The sequence below is a fragment of the Salvia splendens genome, chromosome 10, assembly GCF_004379255.2.
Source record: "Salvia splendens isolate huo1 chromosome 10, SspV2, whole genome shotgun sequence".
In the NCBI taxonomy this organism is placed as follows: Eukaryota; Viridiplantae; Streptophyta; class Magnoliopsida; order Lamiales; family Lamiaceae; genus Salvia; species Salvia splendens.
The window spans coordinates 1,678,236-1,702,561 of NC_056041.1; the positions used below are offsets into that span (position 1 = coordinate 1,678,236).

Below are 24,326 nucleotides of genomic sequence, written 5' to 3' on the forward strand. Positions count from 1 at the left end.
GGCAATATAGGTGGATAGACTTAATAGTTGAAAGACTTGCCATAATGCACCAATAAAGAACGCAATTATGAAACAACCAGAAAATGCCTCTGAATTTAACATAATGCTAACCGAGGTCACATTTATCTCTTACCTTATCTAGTAGGTCTCACTGTCTCAGCAGTAATATTGTTCTTATCTAAAGTGGTTTTCTGTTACATATTATCAGTCAGTTTAAGGAACACGACATCAATACTGCATTGTGTTATAAGAGCAAAAAAATGGGGAACATGTATAACATTGTACCAACAAGTTCCAAAAGGTTTTTCTAATAAGTGCTTTGTTACTTTGCATTTTATATGGTATACTATTTCTTGATTTCTTTCTCACATGGCTATAAATTTCTGCCATTTTTGACTTGTTGGTGGGTGGCAAACAGTGGTGAGGGTGTCCCAGAATTATTGTTACTGCTGGTCAAATTGGCTCAGAAGAGGACAACGATTAAAAGGTTTACATTCAGAGAGAAAGTGAAGGTTTGTTCCCTCACTACTGCTGCTTTAGAATGAGAAAGACACTTCAATGAGAATTATCATCATTAACCCTCAAACTTTGCCACAGTGTACTGTTTTGGCCGTTAAAGTGGTTGAAGGATATATGACCTCAGCTGATGTGGTATTAGTAAATGGTGTGCTTCATGAAGGAGATCAAATAGTTGTTGACAGCGTGGATGTATGCATTCCAGGCTTCATTCATTGTATCTTTGGTTCCTTTGGGAAGTTTCTTACAAGCATTCTGCTGGTTTTTTGGTGCAGGGACACTTGTTTACCTCAATTGTAGCACTGCTAACACCCCACCCCGTGAAGGAGCTTAGAGTCAAGGTGAAACTTCTTACACTATTATTACAGACAGAATTGGCTTTGGTTTTTTGATCAAATTATTCTTTCTATATAGTTTGAGTAGTTGCTAAGCTACCTATTTGTGCATGGAATTAGTCCTAGAGTTTGCCTTGGATTCATTTTTGCGTAAGCTGTCATCTTGTAATGGTGTTGTGATCAAAGCATACATCTGGAAGTGATAATTTTATTTATTAAATTTAACATTTTCATAATTTCTTTGCAGGGAAGATATTTGCATCACAAAGAAATCAATATTGTTTGTACTGGTAAACTGTCTCTTATTCAAATATAAAGTTTGAAATTTGAAGATTTGCTTAAATGAATTACTGATTTGGTTAAGATATAGAAGTGGAAACATGGTTTACTTGGAATCTTGGCTTATACTTCTCCCCTTTCTTTCTTCAGGGACTTGAGCATGCTATTGCAGGAGGTAGTCTGTATGTGTGCGGCCAATGATTATATAAGATCAAATATTGTTCAACATCTCACCTTCCTGATATTGATAGATGCTATTGCAGGAGATAGTCTATATGTGTGCGGCCAATGATGACATAGATCAAATATTGTTCAAGATCTCACCTTCCTGATATTGATATATCTACAAAAATTGCTGATTTATTCTTCGATTCTTTTCCATTGCTAAGATGGAATATGCTTGCAAGTTTGAATTCCAGTTGAAGGCAATTATCAAAATTAAACTTCTAACTAGAGTTGATGAATAATTTATTAGAATTAAAAGTGAATTGCATATCTAATTGTTTATTTATATATATGCAATGAGGGCATATTTGTAATTTCACGTTTAATCTCAAATGTTATCTAAATGTTATCCTACTTTAGTATCTGCGATGCACGGTTCAATTAATTTTACGAAAACTAATTTAATATATCACTTTATCATTACTTGAATTTGAAAATTAAAAAAACTAAACTTGTAAAACTTAACATCTACTACAAAATATTTACAATATGCCTATATAGACCACATATGTATTTGTTCTAAAGTTTTCATCCTATTTTTTTTTCTCTTCTAGAATTTTCTACAATTTTCTTATATATTCAATTTATTTCTAAATATTTCTATTATAATTTATCTTCAAATTTTAATTACAAAAATCAGGCATATTGTATATTGAAACACATTCCGTACAAAAAAAATACTTAAATAAGAAGACGATGATACGCTACACAGTTGATAAAACTTTTTTCTCAATCCAATAGGTTAGCAATTCAGGTCATCACGAGAATAAATAGAGAATCTTTAATGATCCTTTTTTCAAAAGAAAAAAATTGTCGATTAAGTAGGTTTAAGATGGTTTTCTCAATCCCAATCCATATACAATTATCCATCCGCAAGTTACAATTTGTATATTTAAGAAATATATGAATATAGCAATAATTAAGTATAAAAATAAAGTTATAATATAGTAAAATTAATCGCAACTAATAACTATAATCTCATTCTAGAGTAATATAAGCAAAATGTTAAAACAACATATATTTAATCAATTAGTATAATATTTAAAATTATATTAAAACAATAAAAGCACATACATATATTGATTAAAACGTTTTTGGATATAAAAAGAACATTCATATTTTAAAAATACATAGTAAAATTTAATGTCAATACCATCAATATGATACATATATTGATTAAAACATTTTTGGATATAAAAAGAACATTCATATTCTAAAAATATATAGTGAAATTTAATGTCAATACCATCAATATGAAATTATTAATATACTAATAATGTTCGAAATATGAAACCATTTATCATAGAATAAAATAATAAACTATCCAATAAATAAAAAATAAATATAATCTACCTTCATATTTCATTAATTTCAAAACTCGAATTTATTAAATTAAACAAATAGATAGATCACATTACTCCAAGTCATCACATAAATCGATAAGAATTTGTTATATCATATATGTCTCATAAAAAAATAATTATGTACACTGTTCACCTGTATAATTGGATCAACTAATTAAAAAGTGTATTAGTAACAAATAATTTATTATGTATTAGTAACAAATAATTTATTAGGTAGTAACTCATTCAGATTAAAACATCGATCTCAGACTTCTCTTTGTCCTCCAATACGCCTTCGTCTTATCATTTTCTCCAACATCTTTTATCCGCTTCCATCTAGCTTGGGTGTCCTTCATCACCGATTATCGTTTCCTGTACTTTTCTCATCTTGCACTGGCGCAATCTATTCCATAAGCCAGTTTAACCATACACATGTAATAATTTCAAACAAAAATCAACTACATACCCTATTGCAACATTTTCCATTTCGTTTGGCTTTGGATACTCTTTTTGCATGAAATATGAGGAAGTGACGAAGTTCGAGATGAATATGCAATGCATTAACTTCAAAATATTATAGATAGTCAGTTACTATAATTTATTCTATTTGTAAAAAATTATTATAGCTAAGACAAAAAAAATTAAAATAAAACAAACAAAAAATAAAACAATCTAACATTAGGAAAAAAGCTTACATATAGACTAATATCACTCATACAAAACATGATCCTTAAAATAAGATTTAAAAGTGCTATTTTCCTTTCAGCTTATCTCGCACAACTCTATCACTGACTCTACCTTTAGCCTATTTTCCTTCTCAATCTCCAAATTGATGATTTATACATGTAAGCAAAAATAATATGATATTTTATATTCTATGTCTTCTTTGCTTCCTTTTGCCATTTCGTTGACTTTGGGTGTTCTCTTTGCATGAAACTTGTGGAAGCTACGAAGTTCGAGATGAATGTGCAATGCATTATCTTCAAAATATTATAGATAGTCAGTTTCTATGATTTATTCTCTTCGTAAAAAAATATTATAGCTGAGACAAAAAAATTAAAATAAAACTAACAAAAACTAAAACAAAGTAACATTAAAAAACTTAAAATATGGACTAATATCACTCAAATATAACACGATCTCCAAAATAAGATTTAAAAGTAATATTTCCTTTCACCTTCTGAGGCTCTCTCCACAACCTTCCACTCGCGCCTTTGGCTCTTTTTCTTTCACTCTTTCTTATAGGACTATATCTCTACCGCCTCTGTCTCCGTATATCATTGCAGGAGAACTCTTGTCATTGGCCGCTTGAATTCTTCGAGGAAACAGTAATAAAATTTATCTAATGTTTGTATTGAAAAGATAATTTCATAATGAAAGAATATATTTATATACAAAAATTAAAGATCTCAACAATTCCTAAAAGAACCTCACCATACACCACAGAAATAAAAATACATTTATCTTACTAATAGCAACAATTAAGATGATTATTAATTTATAATTAAATTATTATTTGATTTTTAGAACCTCACCATACACCACAGAAATAAAAATACATTTATCTTACTAATAACAACAATTAAGATGATCATTAATTTATAATTAAATTATTATTTGATTAGTGTAACCGCCACACTTCCTTTAACCATGGCTGAATTATAGCATGTTTTGTATATGCCATACGCTGAATTATGGACTATATATTTGGGTGATGTTTCGTAACTGATATCCACATTCAAATAGTAGTATAAATTTACATGCGGTTACATTATTATTTTTTTTTGCTATGGTTGAATTTGTTTAGTCATGTGCGTGATATTTTATAAGAGGCCATATTAAATAAATTTTTTTTTATAAAAATAACTAAAATAGTTGCATACAAAATCATGTAACCACCAATTATTTATTCCCTCCATCACATAAAAATATGAGTAATTGATAAAACACGGGAATTAAGATAAAATTGATAAAATAAGAGAGGTGATGAAAATGAGAGTTAGAATAGCGTTAATGAATAATAGAACTCATATTATTAGTAGTGTTTAATGGTGGTATAAGTTGTAAATAAGTTGATGTATATGATAGTAAATTGGGATATGTTTCCAAAAATAGAATGCACATATTTTTGTGAGATAGACGAAAATAGAAAGTGCACATATTTTTATGGAACGGAGAAAGTATTAAGTATTCAATATTAAAATTTAAAGATATTCAAATTCGCATCCAAAACTTATAAAGTATTAAAATTAAGGTCAAAACTCGCCTTTTAAATTGTTAATTGATTAACACAAGATCAAGTTTTGATTCCGAAAACAAATTGGTAGTATTGCAAGTTTTAAAATTGGACGATAGCTTTTCAAACCTCAAAACAGTTTTAAAATTGTATTTTGAAGTATAAAAGCGCCGATGCAGAATAATATTGTCTCAAAATTGTGTGTAATCTTTTTTGTATTCTGTATCCATTTATATTAGTACTATACTTTATCATAGTCGAGCTTCATTACATTGCAATATAGTCGAGCTTCATTACATTACATATAGTACAATGTTAGCGCATGCTTATTAGTACAATATATTTAATTCATATAAATTTTTAAAATAGTAATACTCCCGGCTAGTGATTACCTTCTTCCTTGGAATGACGCGTCGGGCACGCCTCCCGACGATCAAAAGACAATTCCGGCGGCCTATAGGGCTCGTCGGCTTTTCACACACTCCACTCGCGGGAATCTTCCCGTCAAGCAGTCAATCACGTAAAGCACACGAGGGTTTTGGGAAAATATTTTATTGACAATCCATCAAATAAAGATATTTGCCATTTTTATAATACTAAGGACCCTGAGATTGGTTCGGCTTTCTAGACATCCGGAAAATAACCAACAAAGAAAATTCGAACGGGACTTATAATAGGCCAGACTCAAAAACGTTAAATAATAAATTCCTAAACTAGAAAACTTAAAATAGTCTTAAAAATAATAAAAGGAAAAAATTACGCTACCTAATGTAATTCAGGAAACTATCTAACTCTCATAACAGTCCGGCTTCCGGACTTGCCTCCGCGACTTCATGTGCTTCACTCCGTAGCCTTTACGCGGCGGCGTGTCTTTCGGCGTCTCCCGTTGCGCCCCTTTCTCCAGAGGATTCCCCTTATCCTTGAGCCACTAGTTATCGACGCGAATTTCATTCGTAATGTACCCGTTTTTCAAAAAGTGAATATTTTGGACTAGATTCGTAATATCAATCATATATTTATGACCAAAATTGACCTTTACTTTTTAAAAAAATTAGTTGTAAAAAATCATGAATTTTAAATTTGTTCTCAATTTATTTACGGGGTCTAATTTGGGTGATGTTGTATCTAATGTGACTTTGAAAATTCCACGAGGACGAGGCTTAACCACATTTTCAAATTTGAAACACGTGTGCACTAAATTCTCATCATACTTACTATATGCGCCGATTTCTTGCTATAAAAATTCATGCAATCAAGTACTAGTAATTTACAATAAATGTAAAAAAACACTATAAATTCATGATCACACCATGTAATAAATAGTCCACAGAGCTACATACCTTCTTCACAATGTTGGCATCAATGAGGCTTGCAATTGCAGTGTTTTATATTTTGTGTTTCATCTCAACAGGTAAATGAAACTCATCCAAACAAAAGAGAATAAAAACCAGAAACAAAAGTGACAAAACTATGGTTTCACACATTCAAGGTTAGTTCAATTTTCAGCATAAAAATGCTAATATGATAGTATCTGTTACTGCAGCATTCGGTAAATGCGGACCGAACGACATTGTGGTCGGGACAGTGAGGAGCGGGAGGGTGAATAGAGGGTTGCCGGAGTGGGACGTGCAAGTTGTCAACAACTGCAACTGCTCACAGTCGGACATAATAGTAACTTGCCGTGGTTTTCAGACAGTTAAGCCTGTTGATCGGTCGATTTTCCAGACGAAAGGCGACTACTGCTTAATAAATCGAGGGCGCCCTATTCGTCCCCGAGCTGATGTTAGATTCACTTATGCTTGGGATCGACCCACCTTCTTCTTCCCTTACTCCACCAAATCTCGTTGTTGATCACTGCTTTTCAAGAATTTTAGCCTTTCATCATTTGAAAACTAAGTTGCTCCATATTGTAAAATCTTGATTTGCAGAAATAATGGTTCATCATTTGAATAACTCTTCTGTATCAATATATGAAATGCTAATTTGATCAAGAAATTAAATCACAGAATTCATCTCTGCTTTTGCACTATTTTAGCCTTTCTACAGATCTTAGAAAAAAATGGTTGGAATTCATATCAAGTCTGTGAAATCTTTAAAATAAAACTCAGTCTTCAAAAGAAAATACTTGAAGATGATCACAGCACAAAATCCCAATAGAAAAGTTTTAATCAAGTCGAAGAAGAAGATGATACCTCGTTGCACGAACTGCACTCGTTCCTCCCTATAAGAGCCATGAATTTATCTCTATACTCAATCAAAGGACACTTATGAAGCAATGTTGTCCCATCATAAGCCTCCTTGAGAATCACAGTGCTCTTCACACCTTTGTTAGTAACATAAAACACGCCGTGATGCTTGATCAAGCAGAGCAGGAGTCGAGAAGGCAGCCGGTATTCTGAGTGGAACGCGTCCAGCTGAGCAGAAGTCAATCTCTTCTCTATGGTTAAACTCAAGAGCTCATGAAGCACTGCCACAGCTCTCTTTCGAGACTTTGGGTCGGACACTTCAAACCTCCTCGCGTTCAAGTAAGGAGAAGGGAATTCCATTTTCTGCCACCTCTCAACCTCCTCAAGATAACTCACATTCGGCCTAAAACCAGCAGGAAACCTCAATTGGAACGCAAAGGGCCCCGGAAGGTTCCCATCTTTGGATATCCTAACCCGTTTCGTATTGAGGATGAGTTCTTGAGACGACATCCTCTCCTCGCGAGCAGTTACTGCTAGCGAAGAATCCCAATTCTCCAAATGCAGAAACTCCCTCCCATGCATCTCATCCAATCTGAAAAACTCGGGGTATTTCAGAATCACACAGTTCTTGAAATCATGAGGCAATCCCAACTCATCAGAGATCAAATCAATGTTTTTCAAGGGGAGTTTACAATCAACTGAAAGCATCAAAAGCTTCCTCAAATTCCTAACCAAAATCGGATCCATCTCCGCCCTCGCCTCCGACTCTAAAAATGCAATCTTTTTAGCTTTTTCAGTCAATGTAACCGCGGGAGGCGACCCCTGACCACCGAATACACGAAAAACGGTAGGGTATCTCTCAATCACGGCCATGTAAGTCCATTTATGCACGAAGCCAACTTCTTTCTCTAGATCTCTGAGCAGAAGGGAGGCTGTTTTCTGGGATTGAATGATGGATTTGAGCTGAAGGATTACAGAGGGCTTCTTGTGAAGATCCATGACTCTGTCGAGTTCTTGCACTCTGTGGTATATCTTCTTCTTTGGCTTTCTACCTGCAGTTGTTTTGTGCATGATTTGAATCCTTATGTAGCATGGTGATATGCTGGATTCTCTCGTTTTGTTCATTGCAAATGGTTTTTGCAGTCTATACATTGTTGTGGGTTTTCTCAGAGGACATCGGTCGAACAGTTGGAGTGCAAGGTCCTTCAATTTAAAGCTCGGATTTTTATGCATGTATTGCTAGTAAGAATAAAGGTGGGATTTTTATGTACTGGGTTTTTAACTAAAAAAAATCGATTTTTGGGTTCATTCCGATCGATTTGGTTTTGGTGAAAACCGAATCAAAAATCGAAATTGTTTACGTTTCAAGTATATGGGTAGCATTTAGTACATATATTAGTCATTTATGTTACCAAAATCTACTATTTTAATCTCTCCTATTTATTACAAAAACGCATTAACTGACTTGAAACGAAGGGAGTAATTACTTGTTGAAAATAGTCTTACACTCTTAAAACTACTCATAATCAATCCCACATAAAGTAAAAAATAAAACTTGATATTGTATTCATAATTTTTTTAAAAAAATCCATCTTTCTAAACTTAAGGCAAGCCCATCTCAAATCATCAATTTATTAGCTAACTTGATGAGCTAGTAATAACACTAAGAAATGAAATATTAACTGTTTAATCTTAATCAATAGATACATTTTTTTATTTCTGAAATGATATGTTGATCACCAAAAACATAAAAAATGTACTAGCTGAAACAAAGAAAAGATAGTGAAAGAAAGCATTGATATAAAAAATTACATCCTACGCAAAATTCAAAACTAAAAAACACAGAGACAAGGAGATTGATCACATATCTAGGCTCACTTCCTCCTTTTAGTAGGTGGCTCTGGAGTCTCCTCTTCTTCCTCCTCCTCTTCCTCATCCTCGTCACCATCATCATCATCATCTTCGTCCTCGTCATCCTCGTCTTCTTCCTCATCCTCCCCACTTCCAGCACCATCACCATTTGCAGCGGGAACGTCCTCCGGGTCCTCCTCATCACCACCTTGGTCCTCCCCTTCCTCGTCCCCTCCGGCATCTTCATCCTCCCCATCTCCACCTTCATCATCATCCTCATCCTCATCATCGTTTTCATCATCATCATCCTCGTCTTCACTGGCTTCTTGATTCTCAGGCTGCTTCTTCATGCCGAGCTCAGTCATCAAAAGCCTTCAAACAACAAATGCTACCATCAATCCCTAACTAAATAAACTACAAATTGAAGAACATTTTAGAAATGAGGCAAGATATCTCACCTATCTAGCACTGTTGATTCAGCTGCGTTTGCAAGAGCTCCTATCTACAAAAACAATTAACACAAATCAACTCAGCAACAGAGCTCATCAATCAAATAACATCATCTGAATATCCAAATTAGTAACATAATCATCAAATACGAACGAAATTCAACAAAAATCAAATTGAATTGAAACCAACACGTAACAAAAACAGCCTTCGAAACTCAAATTTTCGCTCATCTACAACCACATCACCATTAATTACACAATAATAAAACGGAACCGCCGAAAAAATCACAGCAAAAATTGAGAAGCGCAGGAGCTTCAACAACAGCGCTAAAAGAACAGAATTTAAATCAAACGGAGGAAGAAGTGTACCGTGGAGAGAAGAGCGGTGGAAATTTGAAGGAGGAGAGCCTGAATCGCGAAGGTGGAGAGGCTCTGAGCGAGGAACGCAGCCGCAGTTTGAGCCTCCATGAAAACCCTAACTTAATTTGGCAGAAATCAATGGAAGTAAGTGTGGATGTGTGTGAATTTATACACGACTGAGATCTAAAACCCTAACTCAATTAATTTATTTCCAAATTTGGGGGTTTTATGAATATGAAGGGCCAGGGTTTAGATTTCTTTACTTTTTCTTTTTCTTTTTCTATTTCTATTTCTATTTCTATTTCTTTTTTCGGAAGATTCTAGTAATTAAATATAATTTCCATTTTCGACGTCAATAACACACAATGGTGATTATGATGTATACATTTGTCTGATTTCAAGAAATTAAGGTCCATATTGTTGTTTTGTGGTCCTTCCTTTATGAATTTGGCTACAAAAGTGTGCTTAAATTTCACTATATGTGCTTATGGACTGTGTGTGTGTGTGTTCTTGAGCCTTATCATTGGTGCATATTTTGATGTGTTTTGTACCCTTTTGTTTATATTCTGATTTGAAGAAATTCAGGTCCATATTTTGATTTGTTTAGTGGGTCTTTCCTCTATGATTTAGGACACAAAAATGTGCTTAAATTTGACTCTTTGTGCTTATGAACTGTGTGTTTGTTGTGTATGTTCTTGAGCCTGGTCATTACCTTAGTTTGATGAGAGGAGAAGAAAAAAGTATATTGATATGTTGATTCAATACATTTTTGGCAAGTGGATTAGTTCTAATTGGCAAATTAGTCTCTTGATTGTGAAATTATTCCTTAATTAATAGGGTACGTGACAGCTGCTGGCAATGGCGTCTCTCGGGAAAGACCTAACGTTCTTGATCATGCAGTTCTGTGATGAGGAGAATCTTAAGAAGACCGCACGCATGTGAGTATTTACGACAGGATCGTGTCATTCCACTTGTTTTTCGGATTCGTATCCCATGTGTAAACCTTCTGTGATAGGCTTGAGCAAGAATCGGGCTATTTCTTCAATACGAAGTATTTCGAGGAGCTGGTGCTGGACGGGAACTGGGAAGAGGCAGAGAAGTATCTCTCGAGCTTCACAGTCATTAAAGATAACAAATACTCTACCAAGATATATTTTGAGATTAGGAAGCAAAAGTATCTTGAGGCCTTAGATAAGTAAGCTAGACGATGGTGTTTTTCTCGAAATGTTGGCTTGTTTCTAACTCATCTTGCATATGTTTTGACAGGCACGAGTTTCATACCGCCATAGACATCCTTAAGAAGGATCTCAAGGTTTTTGCACAATCGAACGAAGAATTGTACAAAGAAATGGCTCGGCTCTTGGCACTAGATGACTTGAGGTATAATTAGGAATGGAATAAATACAAAACCATACTCATAAAGAATATCTATAAAGAGAGATTGATACTATTATTTGGTAACATAATAGGGAAAATGATTCGCTCGCCCTTTATGGAGACGCGTTAACTGCCAGAAACGGCCTCCTAGGCGATCTTCGGGCTGTCATCGAGGCAAACCCCCTTCTCCAAGGAAAAACGAGGTTTCCTCAAATAGATAAGTCGAGGTTGAGGCGTTTGATTAACCAGAGGTGGGTAATTCCACTTTTTTTTCGTGTAAAATATGTGTTCATTTGGGCTGAATTGGTTATAATGTTACAATATGCAGTTTGAACTGGCAGCACATGCTATGCACGCGTCCTCTCTGGAACCCACATATCGACACCCTCTTTACAGATCATAGGTGCCCCGGATCCGATAATATGCAGGCTCAACTGAGCTCGTTGGTAAGATTGTTTCTTTCTTTGTAGAGAAAGGCGTGTCATTTCTGTATTAACCTGTTTGATTGAATTCTTCTGCAGCCGCCTTCACCTGTTGCAGTTGAATGGCCTCTCTCCGGAGACTCGTCAACTGATTCCCTCGTTACAATCGACCAAGGTCGTCTCTTCGTATTTTTTTCAGTTTCATGCATTTTTCATTAGATTTAGACCTGAATTTATACGACAAATTCAGTAACTGCAGCTTTGGCTGAGGAGGGTAGGCTCTATGCCGATGTAAAGTCAACGGAACATATAAATGAGGTACCTTGTAATTATGCTATGTATTGATTTATGCAGTCCTCATGATGTTCGAACAATGAATGCAGGGGGAGGGCTCGCAGACTGATATTTCCACCTGTTGTCAAGCTTCTAGAAAAGAACTTCCTATCGAATTTCCTAGCACGGTCGAACGGGTTTTGGATATGGGCTCGATCATGACTAGCATGGATTTTCATCCTGTTCATGAGGCTTTGTTATTAGGTTGACAACTTAAAATTCTTAAATTTCGTACTTTTTTTCTCGAGATGTTACATTCTGATTGCTCATGCTGCTGAATCTGTTCTTTTAGTCGGGAAATTGTCCGGTGATGTAGAAATCTGGGACGTTGCTGGTTACAAGAAGCTGTTCAGCAGAGCATTTGTGGTCAATTTGTTAACGGTAAACCTCGTCTTTTTCTCTCGTTAATCTCGCTAGAGAAGATGGATGATGAACGAAATCGTGTGTGATCAGGAGAAAGTGGATAAAAACCATGCCATCGCTGTTAATCGTGTATTGTGGAGCCCTGATGGTTGTCTATTTGGTAAGCTCGAAAATTATATTTCCCTGAGCTACTCAAAACGGTTAACTTAGCACAAAGTTTATCGATGACAGGGGTTGCATATTCGAAAAACGAGCTACATTTGTATGATAAAAATGGCAGTTCCTTTGATAAGAAATTTGAGGTATAGCTTCTGTAACTAATCATCCACGTGTTATGTTACATATACGCGTTAGCGTGTCTTACTTATCGAACTTTTTCCTCTCCAGATCGACGCACATATTGGCAGTGTGAATGATCTAGCATTCTCTAAACCAAATAAAATGCTTGTTATCATAAGCTGTGGTGATGACAAGTTGATTAAGGTAATTTATGCAATTATAAAGCTCTTATGACGATTGCCCTTTAACGATCTGCTGCGACTTTTTTATGTTTCTCTAAGGTTTGGGATGCAGCAACTGGTGCTAAACTGTATACCTTTGAGGGCAACAAGGATCCCGTGTACTCACTATTTCCTGGTTTGAAGAGAGATATCCATGTGAGAGTATACTCCTTATTTCGTTGACCTTTTTTTACTCGTGCAAACGAGCGTGTTAATGGTCATCGTCTTTTTGTAATAAACAGTTCCTGTTTTCCATTTCCATAAGTGGTGAGATAAAAGTATGGTTGTTCGATAATAAAGGATCGAGGGTGGCTTATTGTGCTCCTGGTTCCTGTTGTACGAGAATGGCTTGTGGCAATAAAAGGTGAATGATTAGCCGGAGAACGTGTCTGTCCACATTAGTTGTGTATCTATGCTCTGATTTGTTTAAATTTTTAGGCTGTTTTTGTGTGGGACGGAGGAAAACGGAGAATCCTACCTTGTTGAATGGGACGAGAATGAAGGGAATATTGTTAGGAATTACCAGTCACTTAGCAAACGCTCTTCGACTGTGGTTCAATTCAATACCTGCCTCGACCGGTTTCTGGCTGCTGGAGATGAGCATGTGATCAAAATCTGGGATATGGACAGCGACAAACTTTTAGCCGTTATTGATGCAGATGGTGGTTTGCAAGTAGGTTTCTTACACCTTGATGTCTTGAATCATTTTAAAGCTACTGCAAGATTTAATCGGGCTGTCTTGTTAGGCGCGCCCGGATATTTGCTTCAGTAAGAAAGGGAATCTATTGGCTGTTTCTGCTGTTGATAATCGAATCAAGATCTTGGCAAATGATTCTGGCCGTCGTTTTCTGCAAGAAGCCGCCTTCGATTTTGGTGATTCTGCTAAACGTGTAACAGAATCCTTCAGCAATGTCAGTTTCTAACAGAATCCTTTGTTAGTTTGTTTCGTGGCAACGAATTCTCTTCTAAATTTTTGTTCTTGTACATATATTGTTCGCAGCTTTCTGTAGGTTCGTCGCCTTTCCCATGTCAAGGAGTTGCAGGAGGTAACGGGACTATGGTAAGTGGCCTTCGTGTTCTTCGTTTAGAATTGCTATGAACACGTTTTGCTGATTTTGTCGAAATTTTCTGGAGGCAACGAACGTTTTTAAAATCGTTGAAGTTTCTCGCTGCCAATCCATGCTACTCACTTCTGGAGTCAAGACTAATCTGGTGTGTTTCACAGAGAATCCACTCTTCGTATCACTGATTTCTCGTGATTTAGTAACGTTTGATGGCTGCAGATACGGAGATTGGTGTACACGCACACAGGTAATGGCATTCTTGCATTAGCAGAAGACGGCACTCATCTACTGTGGAGATGGGCGAAGAGTGGCAAGGCAACGATGAAATGTGCCCCTCAGTTATGGCAGCCGAGAAGCGGATTGTTAATGACCAACGACCTTCCTGATAAGAGCGGGGATGTGGTCACGCCATGCCTTTCGCTGTCCAAGAACGACTCTTATATAGTATCTTCGTCGGGGAGGATGATCAGTCTCTACAACTTGGTGGCATTCAAGGTAATACTACTAGTTGAGACGCGTATGGGTCTAAACGGCTTGCTTATCTTTGTTCATCTCTTGTGATGTGAATCGCAGAAAATGAGGAATGTGATGCCATCACCGCCTGCTGCAACGTGCCTCTTGTTCTATCCACCAGACAACAACATAATAGCTATAGGCATGGATGACTCAACGATTCTCATCTACAATATGCGCGTTGATGAGGTATTGCATCCCACGCCAACGAGAAACGTGCATATCTCGTGCATTTCTAGTGCATTTATAGTGCCACGAGAAACATGCATTTCTTGATTTTCTTTGGTCTTGCAGCGGATAAGCAAGCTTGAGGGGCATTCCAAACAAATCAGCGGAATGGCTTTTTCGACCAATCTAAACGTGCTCGTTTCTTGTGGGGTCGATACTCAGGTTAAGTCCTCTTTACACCATTCTTGTGCACTAAGGCGAAGCGTGTTTTCTTGAAATGTTTCATTGCCTCAGATTGTGCTGTGGGACTCTATCACATGGGAGAAGAAGAAAAGCACGGTGCTGCAGGTCTCGGTTGGCTGGGTGACATATGACTTGTCAGAGACGAACGTTGAACTAGACAAGGATCAGCAGCACTTTCTAGCAGTGCACGAGACTCAGCTCGCCATATATGAAACTGCAACACTACGACGCGTGAAGCAGGTTTTTTATACCTATACACTGAATCTTCGTCTTCATCATCATCTTCGTATATATACATAAAATCCTCAAGCTGATGATTTGGTCCTTGAAAAATCAGTGGACGATCACCACCTTCTGCACTCGCATTTCCCATGCGACCTACTCTTGTGATAGTCGGATGGTGTATGCTGCCATGAGAGACGGGATCGTCTTGATACTCAGTGCAGTGGACCTCGTCCCACGCATTGAGATAGATTCGTCTGCGTACCTTCCGCCCCAACTAAGGTAACTCGGATAACTTCCTAGCACCATTCAAGAATCTTGATCAATGTTAACTCTCTTTTGTTTTGGGAATGTAGCTGTTACGTGGATCCGGTTGTTGTTGCGTCTCATCCACATAAGCCGGAGCAATTTGTGTTGGGATTGTCGAACGGTGGAGTGGTCGTTATCGAACCTGAAGAATCTCATGGCCAATGGACCATCAAGAACCACCTTGAATCTTGAATCTTGAATCTTGAATATTCTTGCATAGATACTAGGTTGGAGTATCAGTTTTGATGAAGGATGTCCATGTTTTATGTTTACTAACCAACAATGGTGGATTTTCTTATTCAATCATATTTAATAGTCCCCATTTTATATTGTGAATTTTGAAGCACTTAATTAATTAATTTTGTAGGTAATTGTTTATAAATTACGAAAATTTGATTAACCCATTTCTATAGGATTCCTATTTATTGAAACGATTTTTGTAATTGGGTTTAAGGCCCAAATGTCTCAACTTTCATAGTACAATACTTGCTTCTTTAATTTCTAAATCTCAATTAAAAAAAAATCAACTTTATTTTGGCCTTTTCTTCTCGTAATTTATTAACATTATATAAAGCACAATATTGATATTTTGACCAAGAATTATTTAATTTTGGTCAAATTAAATCACGGCTTCTTGATTCCGTTAATGTAGCTCATCATCTCTGCTAAAATAACCCCCTTTTCTGGGTCAAAAATCTCATCTTTATCGGGGCCCGCAGTCCGTGTTCGTCAGCGAGGCTGCTCTGGGCGGGATGTGGTTGTTGCTATGGTTCACGTATGCCGCGCTCCGATCACCCGAAGGCGGCCGCTGCCGGATTCGGCGGAGAATCGTCGTCGCTCCCGACCAAGCTTGTCGACTCGAGTCGAGCACCGAGGATCCCGTGGAAGAAGATCATGCTGAGCTTGCCTATCTGGGCTATTGTGGTGAACAATTTCACATTCCACTATGCTCTCTATGTGCTCATGAATTGGCTCCCCACCTATTTTGAATTGAATTAGGTCTACAGCATAGCCTTCAAGAAATGGGCTCATCTCATCAAACGTAGAGCGGTTTTCGCTATACCAGGTTTACTATGTGTGTTTAGTTCTCTTGTTTTTCTTTTACTATCCACTGGGGAGAGGATATTCGACTGAGGCTCATTACTAATGCAGAATTCTTTTTCATTATTTACCACAAACTCTTTATATAACCACAGAAATAAAAGCTTACTTGCAATGTTTGGAAATCTTGATTAATAGAATCGTCAACAAAAGGAAGTTGGAGAAAATAACAATGATCAAATGCCATTATTCTTTAAGTTATTGCCATAAATTAAAAGTGGAAATTATCTTCTGCTCATTCCACAAATTTAAGCATCGATTTTGGCAGCAGCAGATGCATAACTTACACTGCTGTCCCTTGTGGATTTAATTTACAAATCCTTCCCACTATAGCCTTGCAACTAATAGACACATCGAACTTACCCAGAATCATAGCAACCGCTACAAAGTTATCGCTCTCCACCTTCAACACTTATTCCAAGTGTCTTTGCAAGCTCTAACCCATGGAAAATACACAAAATTTCAGCCAACAGAATATAATTTGACTTATCATGTTTACCAATTACACTTACTAAACTTATATCACAAATAAGTTTATGGATGAAATAGTAGTGTTATATTTCTCAAAATGCTCAACTTATCGAAGGTCTTGTGAGAATCAATGTCACAAAAGTCTCACATGCGTATTGTTACATCCATAGAACTCACAAATAAGTAATAAATTGTTGGTTATTGTATAAATAGAACATTATTGAAAGAAAAAGCGTTTCGATGTGGCCGTTCATATGAACTTTTACCCAAATTTGGTATTATTGTTAATAAATACAAGATGCATGTTAACACACTTTCAATTATATCGATGAGTCAAAATGACTTAATCAATGCTAAATGGTGTAGTAGTCAAATATATCACACAATTAAATAAAAATCAGTCGCCAAAATTTACATCCTACGTCGATGTATTTTATATAGTAATGCCGAATCAGCATCGAGTAACTTTATTTGATTTTATTTGATTTTATTATTCCATTTATTATGTATATACATATCTTAATGATAAAGTTTACATACATAAGAGTGCAGCCTACGTGAAAGAGACGACTCTCATAAATTGAGAGAGAGAGTCAAATGTCATTGTTACAAATTTTATCACTTTATAAATGGAGATAGAAGTCTAACGAATATTTCTTCATTTTCATTAGTATTTTTTATTCATCCACTAAGTTCATGTCATATTTCCGAAATATTCAACATATTTAAAATATCTTACTCCCTTTATTATTATGTCTAATGCTTTAGTATTTCTTCAATTATCTTTTCAATTACTATTCACGCAACAATTTATACTGTCTCTCCGCTTAATTTACTTAACATTCATTCATTACTTTACTACTAGCAAGATGATCAAATATCAAATAAAAAATTTATAAAAGATATATAATTACCATCAAAACAATAGAAAAAAATATCTTGATTATTTTTTATAAACATATATCTACAGCCTACATCACCAAAGCGAAAAATAATATTATTTCAAGATTAAGTATCTTATTTAAGGAAACAAATATAATATTCAATTTTATTTGAATTCATCAAACTAAAAATGATAATAATATATTATGTGTAAAACGGACTTATCCAACTGCGTTTGGTCCCTATTTTGTGACACATGGTTACAAATTTACACGTATTATACACCACTCCATTTATATGATTTTCATCCCCATTATATATCGAGCTCAAGACAAAATTAATAGCTTGTGTCACAAAATTATTGGTCCTAATTGAAGCAGACATACACCAAGAAAATTTCAAATTTTTCACACCCAATTCCACATATATGTAATGACCCATTCTCTATAAAAACAGATAACTTTCCGTCTGATTTATCCATTGTCAATTTTAATAGTATCATTTTGTCAATAAAAACGATAATACTTTGAAAATGGTGTCAAATAAGATGAGATGGCATTCAATAATTTGTTGACAATTTGAGTAGAAAGATTGCAACAACTAAACTAGCAATTATTGAACTACTACTAACTTGCATTTCACCAAATATTTATAACTCACACCATCTTTTCTTCTCACTCACTTAACAAAATCATCATTGAAAATTAATCGAAGCAAATTACAACTTTACTCACCCCCTTCAAATGAAATATTGCAAACCAACCACTACTCTACATTTGATAATTGCAATTAAGTTTATTTTTAAAACTTTCGACCAAAAATGTACTAAACCATTAATCATCATTATACATTTGGAAATTTCAAAAACTTATCCAAAGTACAACACGCAAGGCGCCTAACCATTTCAAATAGATTCGATGTATTATTAAAAATAGTGTCTTAAACATGGTAGGCCATAGTGTTTTTAGGTGCTATATAACGTCAATTTCCTCGTATCATTTTGGATAACATCAACTTGCTGGTATCAATTTGCATTTTATTCATGTAATAAAAAAAATTAAAATTATCGGAAGTGGTGAACATATTTTTTTCCATTCAAGTTTTATTTGCAGTGTAATTCTTGTTTTGAAATATTACTTAAATTAATTAAAGATTGAATACTTGTACATACGTGGGATTTGCGAAGAGGTGATTCATTGTTGGATTATTTCAAAATATGTTTCGAATTTTTGAAATATTTTGCATGTCAACTTTAGATTAGTCCAAATCTCCTCCAAAAAATACTGTGTCGTTAATTAATTATTATGCCTTTCTTAATGAGAAATTGCGACTCACGAAAGTAAGATTGTGCAACTAGTAATATAAACGGATGGTGCAAGTAAGAGTTGGTTTAGACGACTATTTTGATGTGAATTATTTTGGCCTTATATATCTCCAAAGGTTGGAGAATGTCACTAACTTCTCAACTCCCCCAACCAATATAATATATTTCAATTTAATATTTTATCTAATACTATTAAAAGAGAGATTTTCAATTTTCCAATATATCCCATTATATTAGTAGATTAAGCTTCTCGACAATTAACTTGTTTACTACGAGCATCCACAATGGTGGCTCACAAAGTTAGCTTATCGCACTACAAGAATGAGGTCCTCGGCCCGAGCTACAATCGCACTCATGATTATTCGATTGAAAAATGTTGTCACTCGTGAGTGGATTGCGCTTGCATATATCGGCCAATCACAGTGTAAACGCAAAATACAGGCTAGATATGCGATATGATAAGTTGAAAAGAATACATCTGCTAAAATCATAGATGGTCTCGCCATTTATACACCTTATAAATCTAATGACAATTACAACAACTGAGAGATCAAAAAATTTAGCAAACGAAATGTCAAAAGTTATATCAACAATCTCGTCGTCAACTCAATTCATACACTTTATAACAATCGAAAAGTCGAAGGCCTCATCGAAATTGAAGACTTCAACTTATATTTCCCACGGTTTGTTGGCCACCAAAAATCTACTTGAAACTAAGTTGTTTTCTATAAATAATTTGTCATATTTTTATTCAAAAATTAGTTTAATGCACATTTTGATTCCGAACGCAATAAGCCACTAACTATAATTATACTGTAATATAAATTTCAAAGTGAAATCATTTTGTCCATTCGCAAAAGAATAGACAAACTATGAGATAATTTAAAAAATCATTTCGAATTTTTATAATACTATTGAATAAAGCAAATTCGCCATTTTTTAGGATTATCCTCAAACCTTAAACTTATCTTTTCCATCTCGATTTGCGAGCCGTAAATCAGCCCTACAGTAATACGTGGCGGATAGGCCGTAACGGTCGAAGCATTTGGTTGCTTAAAACGACTTCAGCTTTTGTCGTTTCGACAGAATTAAGTCGCTTCGTTGCCTTTGGATGAGATTATGACATTTACTTTGATACTGGACCCCACCTCTAGACCAAACTTTGCCCTCCCTATCCCCACCCTACCCCTATCCTTGTCTCGTATTTACGGACGTGCCATCGCCTTCCCCAACTATAAATCAGCCCTTTGACACCGGCTATGTTTGCCAAACTGAAGAGCCACAGCGCACTTTAGAAAAATACCACTAAAATATTCCTCTCTCCTCTCTCTCCCTAGAAACAATACCTTTCTTCGAGAGGAAACAAGGGAAAAGGAAAAACCAATGGCTACGTCTTCTAGAAGGTCGAGCGCCCCGGTTATGGCGGGGCACCGCGCCGCCGCTGCCCACCGGAATTCCTCGTTCATGACGTCGGATTCGTCACCGTTCGCCTCGTCCAGCTACTATTCGTCGTCTCCTTCAGCTGGTTTCTTCAACCAGCGCCGTGCGGCGTCTCCGACGCGCGTCAACCTCCACGGCTTGTCCCCGCCGCCTCCATCGCGGTCCGTTCGCTTCTCGATCGACGGATCTATATCGCCGAGGCGATCGATCCAGGCGCCGCCGCAGCGGAACCAGGTCGTGCAGAGGAGCGGTGGGAATATTCAGAAGAGGACGTGCCTGTGCTCGCCGACGAATCATCCAGGTTCGTTTCGATGCGCTTTGCACAAAAACAGCGGTGGTGGTAATCAATCGATTTCCTACTCTCCGAATCGGTTGAACATGAGGCGATCCGCGATGACGAATTCTCTGGTGCGGATCGGCACCGTGGAGGGAGATCTGATGAAGCGAACCCTCGCGGCTTTGATTCGCCCGTCCTCGCACCAGCAGCGTCGCCGAGCTGATTTCCGGCCGCGGCAGAGCCGTCTCTCGGCCATGTCCAGCGCCAACGACATCTGACGGAGCAAGCCGAATATGCAGGCAGGTTGGTTATACTCGGAAATCACCAGTCGCTTACGATCCGCGGCCGCGACACCTGAGCAATTTTTGGAACAGGGAAGCTGATGTTTGTGTTGGTTGTACATATGATTTCCAAATGAAGAACGTATTGGATTTGAAACTAGAGCACTCTCGATCTAACTAAAAATGAATCCAATCGAATTTCGCATAGCAATGAGGATGAAACTATAATTTGAATCTAAATCCAAGGATCAAGATGTTTGCGTGATGATTTAGTGTGGTGCTGGTTGAAATTATCACCAATTCCGTTACGTGTATCGTATCGTTTCCGTGAATCCGTTCGTCCGTTCCGTCGTTGTTCGTATGAGGTAACTTCCGTTCAGTCGTTTCAATTTTACGTTCCGCCCGTCGGTTCGTATGAGGTAAGTTCGGTCGTTTGTTTCAATATTTCATTATTTGTTACTGTTATTAATTTTTAATGCTTTTTTTCATCTGTGTTGAGATCTGAGGAGCATTGCGTGCAAGTATTGGGGGAGTGATTATCGCGAAACTCGAAGTTCGAGGCATGGATGATTTTGGGACTATTTTTTTCACCTCAGCTTTGGAAGATGGAAATTACTAAAAATAGATTTCTGCTGATTTTACGGAAGTTGATGCCGGTGGGTGGGCGGGCGGGCGGGCGGGCGGGCAGTATATTCCGAAAGTTACTGTGGGGACCACATTAAAATCTAACATAAAATATTCTCAAATGAAGTAAAATAAAAATAAATATATACAAAATGAGATTATCTCTTTTGAAGAGAAGATAGTACTCCTATTTACTGGAGTAAGTATAGAAAGAATGCTAAATTTTTGCTTCAAGAATCAAAATAAAGAAAATATAATTATAAGTATTCCATAAAAGCTATACTAGTAAAACAAAAGTAATAGGGGAGGGAAGGAAAAAGTTAATTATCAATTTGGAAGCGGAAATGATAGCCAGCTGGACATTTGGAAGTATTGTTGAAATACTGTTGAATAAATTACTATCTGAAATTTAAATACAGAAAAAGAAAAAACTTTAATGAATACTCCTGTTTACGAATTTGGATGTGTGGAGGCAGCTGGACATGGTTGGATGTGGGCCAATTGGAGAGGCCATAAATACCCATCATGAATATGGACAACACTGTCAACACATATGCATACTTATTATTTGCACATTGACAAAATTTAGTGGTTTTAGTATAAGAGAGGTGTTGGATAACAGAATTATCCAGTTGGCACACATCTCTAAGCAATGAATACTAAACAATTAATGTGATATTCATATGTTCCAAGTGATTTATAGTATCATTTATTTTGGATAAGTAATTTAAAAATTTATTTTAGAAGCTAACATGAAGAGAGAATATAACTTTTTGTTCGAAAAAGTTATTGTCGTCATATCAGCCTAACTCTATTAATTGTTTATTTTTATTTTATACTATAAATAATTAGTAGATTACCTATTTCTCTAATTCATTTCATTTATATTTTTTTATAAAACTAAGGAGTATACTATTTTACTAATGTTTTCAACTTATTTTACTTTACATTCGTTGAAACCGCATCAAAACTAAAGTATAATTATTGGGGGCGAAAGGGAGTACAACTTAACTATCTTTGGACTCTCTATGTTCCATTTTAAATGAAATATTTCTTGTTTGATAGTACTAGTATAAAGTTTTGTTATACTGTAAAAGTATGAATGCAGATAATATATAGAATAATATTTGTATTTTGAAAAAATCATCTGGACGGAGAGGGTAATTGAGTGAATTTCTAAAATTGAAATATTAGCTAAAATGATTGGGGACGTGTGTTTTTGTTTGGAATAAATATTTGGGTTATTGGTGGTAAGAAGAGAAATCGGAATACCCAATAAATATTTATTAGGTATTTAATACTATTTCGTGGCGGTGTGTTCGTTTTGACCTATATCTACACTTGTAGTTCTTTTTAATTGTTCATTATGTAGTATAGGTTTATAATAGTCAAACTCAATTATATCAATTTGGATGGGTTTAACATGTAATTTGGTGCCTAAATTGATTATTTCTAGAAGTGGAGAAAAAATGCACACCTAAAGATTCTGCTCACATTTGTTTCTCTTCAAGTAAATAGGATATTTAATTCCGAATAGAAAATTGTAGATCCATATAGTATTGCTTGGTAATAGTGTGACAATGAAAAATTAATAACTATTATAGTTATGTATCGCCTTTTTCGGACAGAAGCCACAGTAACGGTAGGCCGCGTTGAAAAAGAGAAATAGTCAACTCAGTCAGTTGATAACTGAAACGAAATGAGTAAGAAAAAACTGCAAAAAATGGGCTCAACTTGTCACAAAATCCCACAATCACCTAGTGCAGTTTATAATATATTCATTGCAGCAATTGCGTATCATATTTTAATTTTTTTTCCTTTTTTGATCTGGTTATTAGTCAAGTTTCTCATTCTAGAGTTGCACACTTTACTAATTTTGCAATTAAATTGTTGTTACTCACTATAATTTTTTACTAATACTTATGAGGCGATGGTGGAATCAGCCCGCCTCTAAATCCCTAATTAATTACCTTAATTTGGAGTGTGGTTAATATTTCTTAAAGTTGAATATAATGTGTAAGTAGAGAAAGTCAAAAGGCTGCGGAAGAAGACTATGTCTATTCAAAATAAATAAATAGTCATAATTCGACGAACAAGAAGACTAAATCAAACGCCTCTATTTGTATTACTTATTTATATGAAATTATTAGTATTATTACTAGTATTAATTTTCTATACCAACTTGCTCGAACTGAATTAATAATCAAAATATCAAGCCTTCATTATTGAATATTTAATTCAATAGTACTAGTTATATAAATGTTGTAAATATTGTTTTTGGGTGTTATATCCAACACTAGCCAGCTCATTCAGCATATAATTGACATTATAAAATGTAGAGATAATGATGCAAGAATAAAAATGGGTGGCTTGTGTTTGGCTTTGTAGACCTAAATTTGATTCGATTCCGAACATTTTTTGTATATAATTAATAAATCTATGTGATAATTATGTTTCTACGATAAAGAATTATTTTATAATTAATGCTTCAACCCGTCGTTTTAACACTATATTATAAAATTTTCAATATGTTATCATGATCTCATCTATTGTTTTGTACACTTAAAAGGGAGATAAATGGCGTAATCTCAATTAAGTGTATTTTTCGTCAAACACACAAGACTTAATTATC

General features: G+C 35.6%; 5 protein-coding genes across 6 annotated transcripts; 3 read left to right on the top strand and 2 right to left on the bottom strand.

Annotated features, from left to right (window-relative positions):
* Window positions 1-6,286: 6,286 nt before the first annotated feature.
* Window positions 6,287-6,785, top strand: LOC121750768 (TPD1 protein homolog 1-like). Its single transcript, XM_042145373.1, has 2 exons — window positions 6,287-6,345; window positions 6,478-6,785. Exons 1-2 carry the CDS (start codon window positions 6,297-6,299, stop codon window positions 6,783-6,785), a joined length of 357 nt encoding a protein of 118 aa, XP_042001307.1. The 5' UTR covers window positions 6,287-6,296.
* On the bottom strand, window positions 6,647-8,501 carry LOC121750767 (protein WHAT'S THIS FACTOR 1 homolog, chloroplastic-like). 2 transcript variants are annotated; one of them, XM_042145372.1, is made up of 2 exons: window positions 7,127-8,501; window positions 6,647-6,788 (listed from the first exon to the last, which is right to left on the bottom strand). In XM_042145372.1, the coding sequence occupies exons 1-2, from the start codon at window positions 8,351-8,353 to the stop codon at window positions 6,786-6,788; spliced, it is 1,230 nt and encodes a 409-aa protein (XP_042001306.1). In that variant the 5' UTR covers window positions 8,354-8,501; the 3' UTR covers window positions 6,647-6,785. The 2 variants fall into 2 exon arrangements, with proteins under 2 accessions (XP_042001306.1, XP_042001305.1); XM_042145371.1 differs by having other exon boundaries at window positions 6,710-6,791.
* Window positions 8,502-8,778: 277 nt separating this feature from the next.
* LOC121750631 (prostatic spermine-binding protein-like) lies at window positions 8,779-10,019 on the bottom strand. The gene is made up of 3 exons (XM_042145207.1): window positions 9,790-10,019; window positions 9,430-9,473; window positions 8,779-9,343 (listed from the first exon to the last, which is right to left on the bottom strand). Exons 1-3 carry the CDS (start codon window positions 9,886-9,888, stop codon window positions 8,995-8,997), a joined length of 492 nt encoding a protein of 163 aa, XP_042001141.1. The 5' UTR covers window positions 9,889-10,019; the 3' UTR covers window positions 8,779-8,994.
* A 619-nt stretch (window positions 10,020-10,638) lies between these two features.
* LOC121753222 (topless-related protein 1-like) lies at window positions 10,639-15,670 on the top strand. Its single transcript, XM_042148434.1, has 24 exons — window positions 10,639-10,718; window positions 10,796-10,975; window positions 11,047-11,160; window positions 11,250-11,408; window positions 11,486-11,603; window positions 11,679-11,754; window positions 11,830-11,897; window positions 11,963-12,116; window positions 12,205-12,293; window positions 12,366-12,435; window positions 12,507-12,577; window positions 12,663-12,758; window positions 12,836-12,931; window positions 13,018-13,139; window positions 13,214-13,448; window positions 13,522-13,686; window positions 13,776-13,835; window positions 13,910-13,987; window positions 14,059-14,334; window positions 14,413-14,541; window positions 14,647-14,742; window positions 14,815-15,003; window positions 15,101-15,267; window positions 15,342-15,670. The coding sequence occupies exons 1-24, from the start codon at window positions 10,639-10,641 to the stop codon at window positions 15,484-15,486; spliced, it is 3,033 nt and encodes a 1,010-aa protein (XP_042004368.1). The 3' UTR covers window positions 15,487-15,670.
* Window positions 15,671-20,331: 4,661 nt separating this feature from the next.
* On the top strand, window positions 20,332-21,310 carry LOC121753223. Its single transcript, XM_042148435.1, has one exon. The coding sequence runs from the start codon at window positions 20,456-20,458 to the stop codon at window positions 21,065-21,067; it is 612 nt and encodes a 203-aa protein (XP_042004369.1). The 5' UTR covers window positions 20,332-20,455; the 3' UTR covers window positions 21,068-21,310.
* Window positions 21,311-24,326: the final 3,016 nt, after the last annotated feature.

Bases quoted from the DNA above. Each gene is read 5' to 3' on its own strand.
- LOC121750631 (XM_042145207.1), bottom strand. From the start codon at position 9,888: ATGGAGGCTCAAACTGCGGCTGCGTTCCTCGCTCAGAGCCTCTCCACC. The intron at 9,474-9,789 runs GTACACTTCTTC...TTGTTTTTGTAG, and splicing joins CCACCGCTCTTCTCTCCACG to ATAGGAGCTCTTGCAAACGC. The intron at 9,344-9,429 runs GTGAGATATCTT...TGTTGTTTGAAG, and splicing joins GAATCAACAGTGCTAGATAG to GCTTTTGATGACTGAGCTCG.
- LOC121750768 (XM_042145373.1), top strand. From the start codon at position 6,297: ATGAGGCTTGCAATTGCAGTGTTTTATATTTTGTGTTTCATCTCAACA. The intron at 6,346-6,477 runs GTAAATGAAACT...CTGTTACTGCAG, and splicing joins TTTGTGTTTCATCTCAACAG to CATTCGGTAAATGCGGACCG.
- LOC121753223 (XM_042148435.1), top strand. From the start codon at position 20,456: ATGGCTACGTCTTCTAGAAGGTCGAGCGCCCCGGTTATGGCGGGGCAC.
- LOC121750767 (XM_042145371.1), bottom strand. From the start codon at position 8,353: ATGCATAAAAATCCGAGCTTTAAATTGAAGGACCTTGCACTCCAACTG.
- LOC121753222 (XM_042148434.1), top strand. From the start codon at position 10,639: ATGGCGTCTCTCGGGAAAGACCTAACGTTCTTGATCATGCAGTTCTGT. The intron at 13,140-13,213 runs GTGAATGATTAG...TTAAATTTTTAG, and splicing joins ATGGCTTGTGGCAATAAAAG to GCTGTTTTTGTGTGGGACGG. The intron at 15,004-15,100 runs GTTTTTTATACC...TTGAAAAATCAG, and splicing joins CACTACGACGCGTGAAGCAG to TGGACGATCACCACCTTCTG.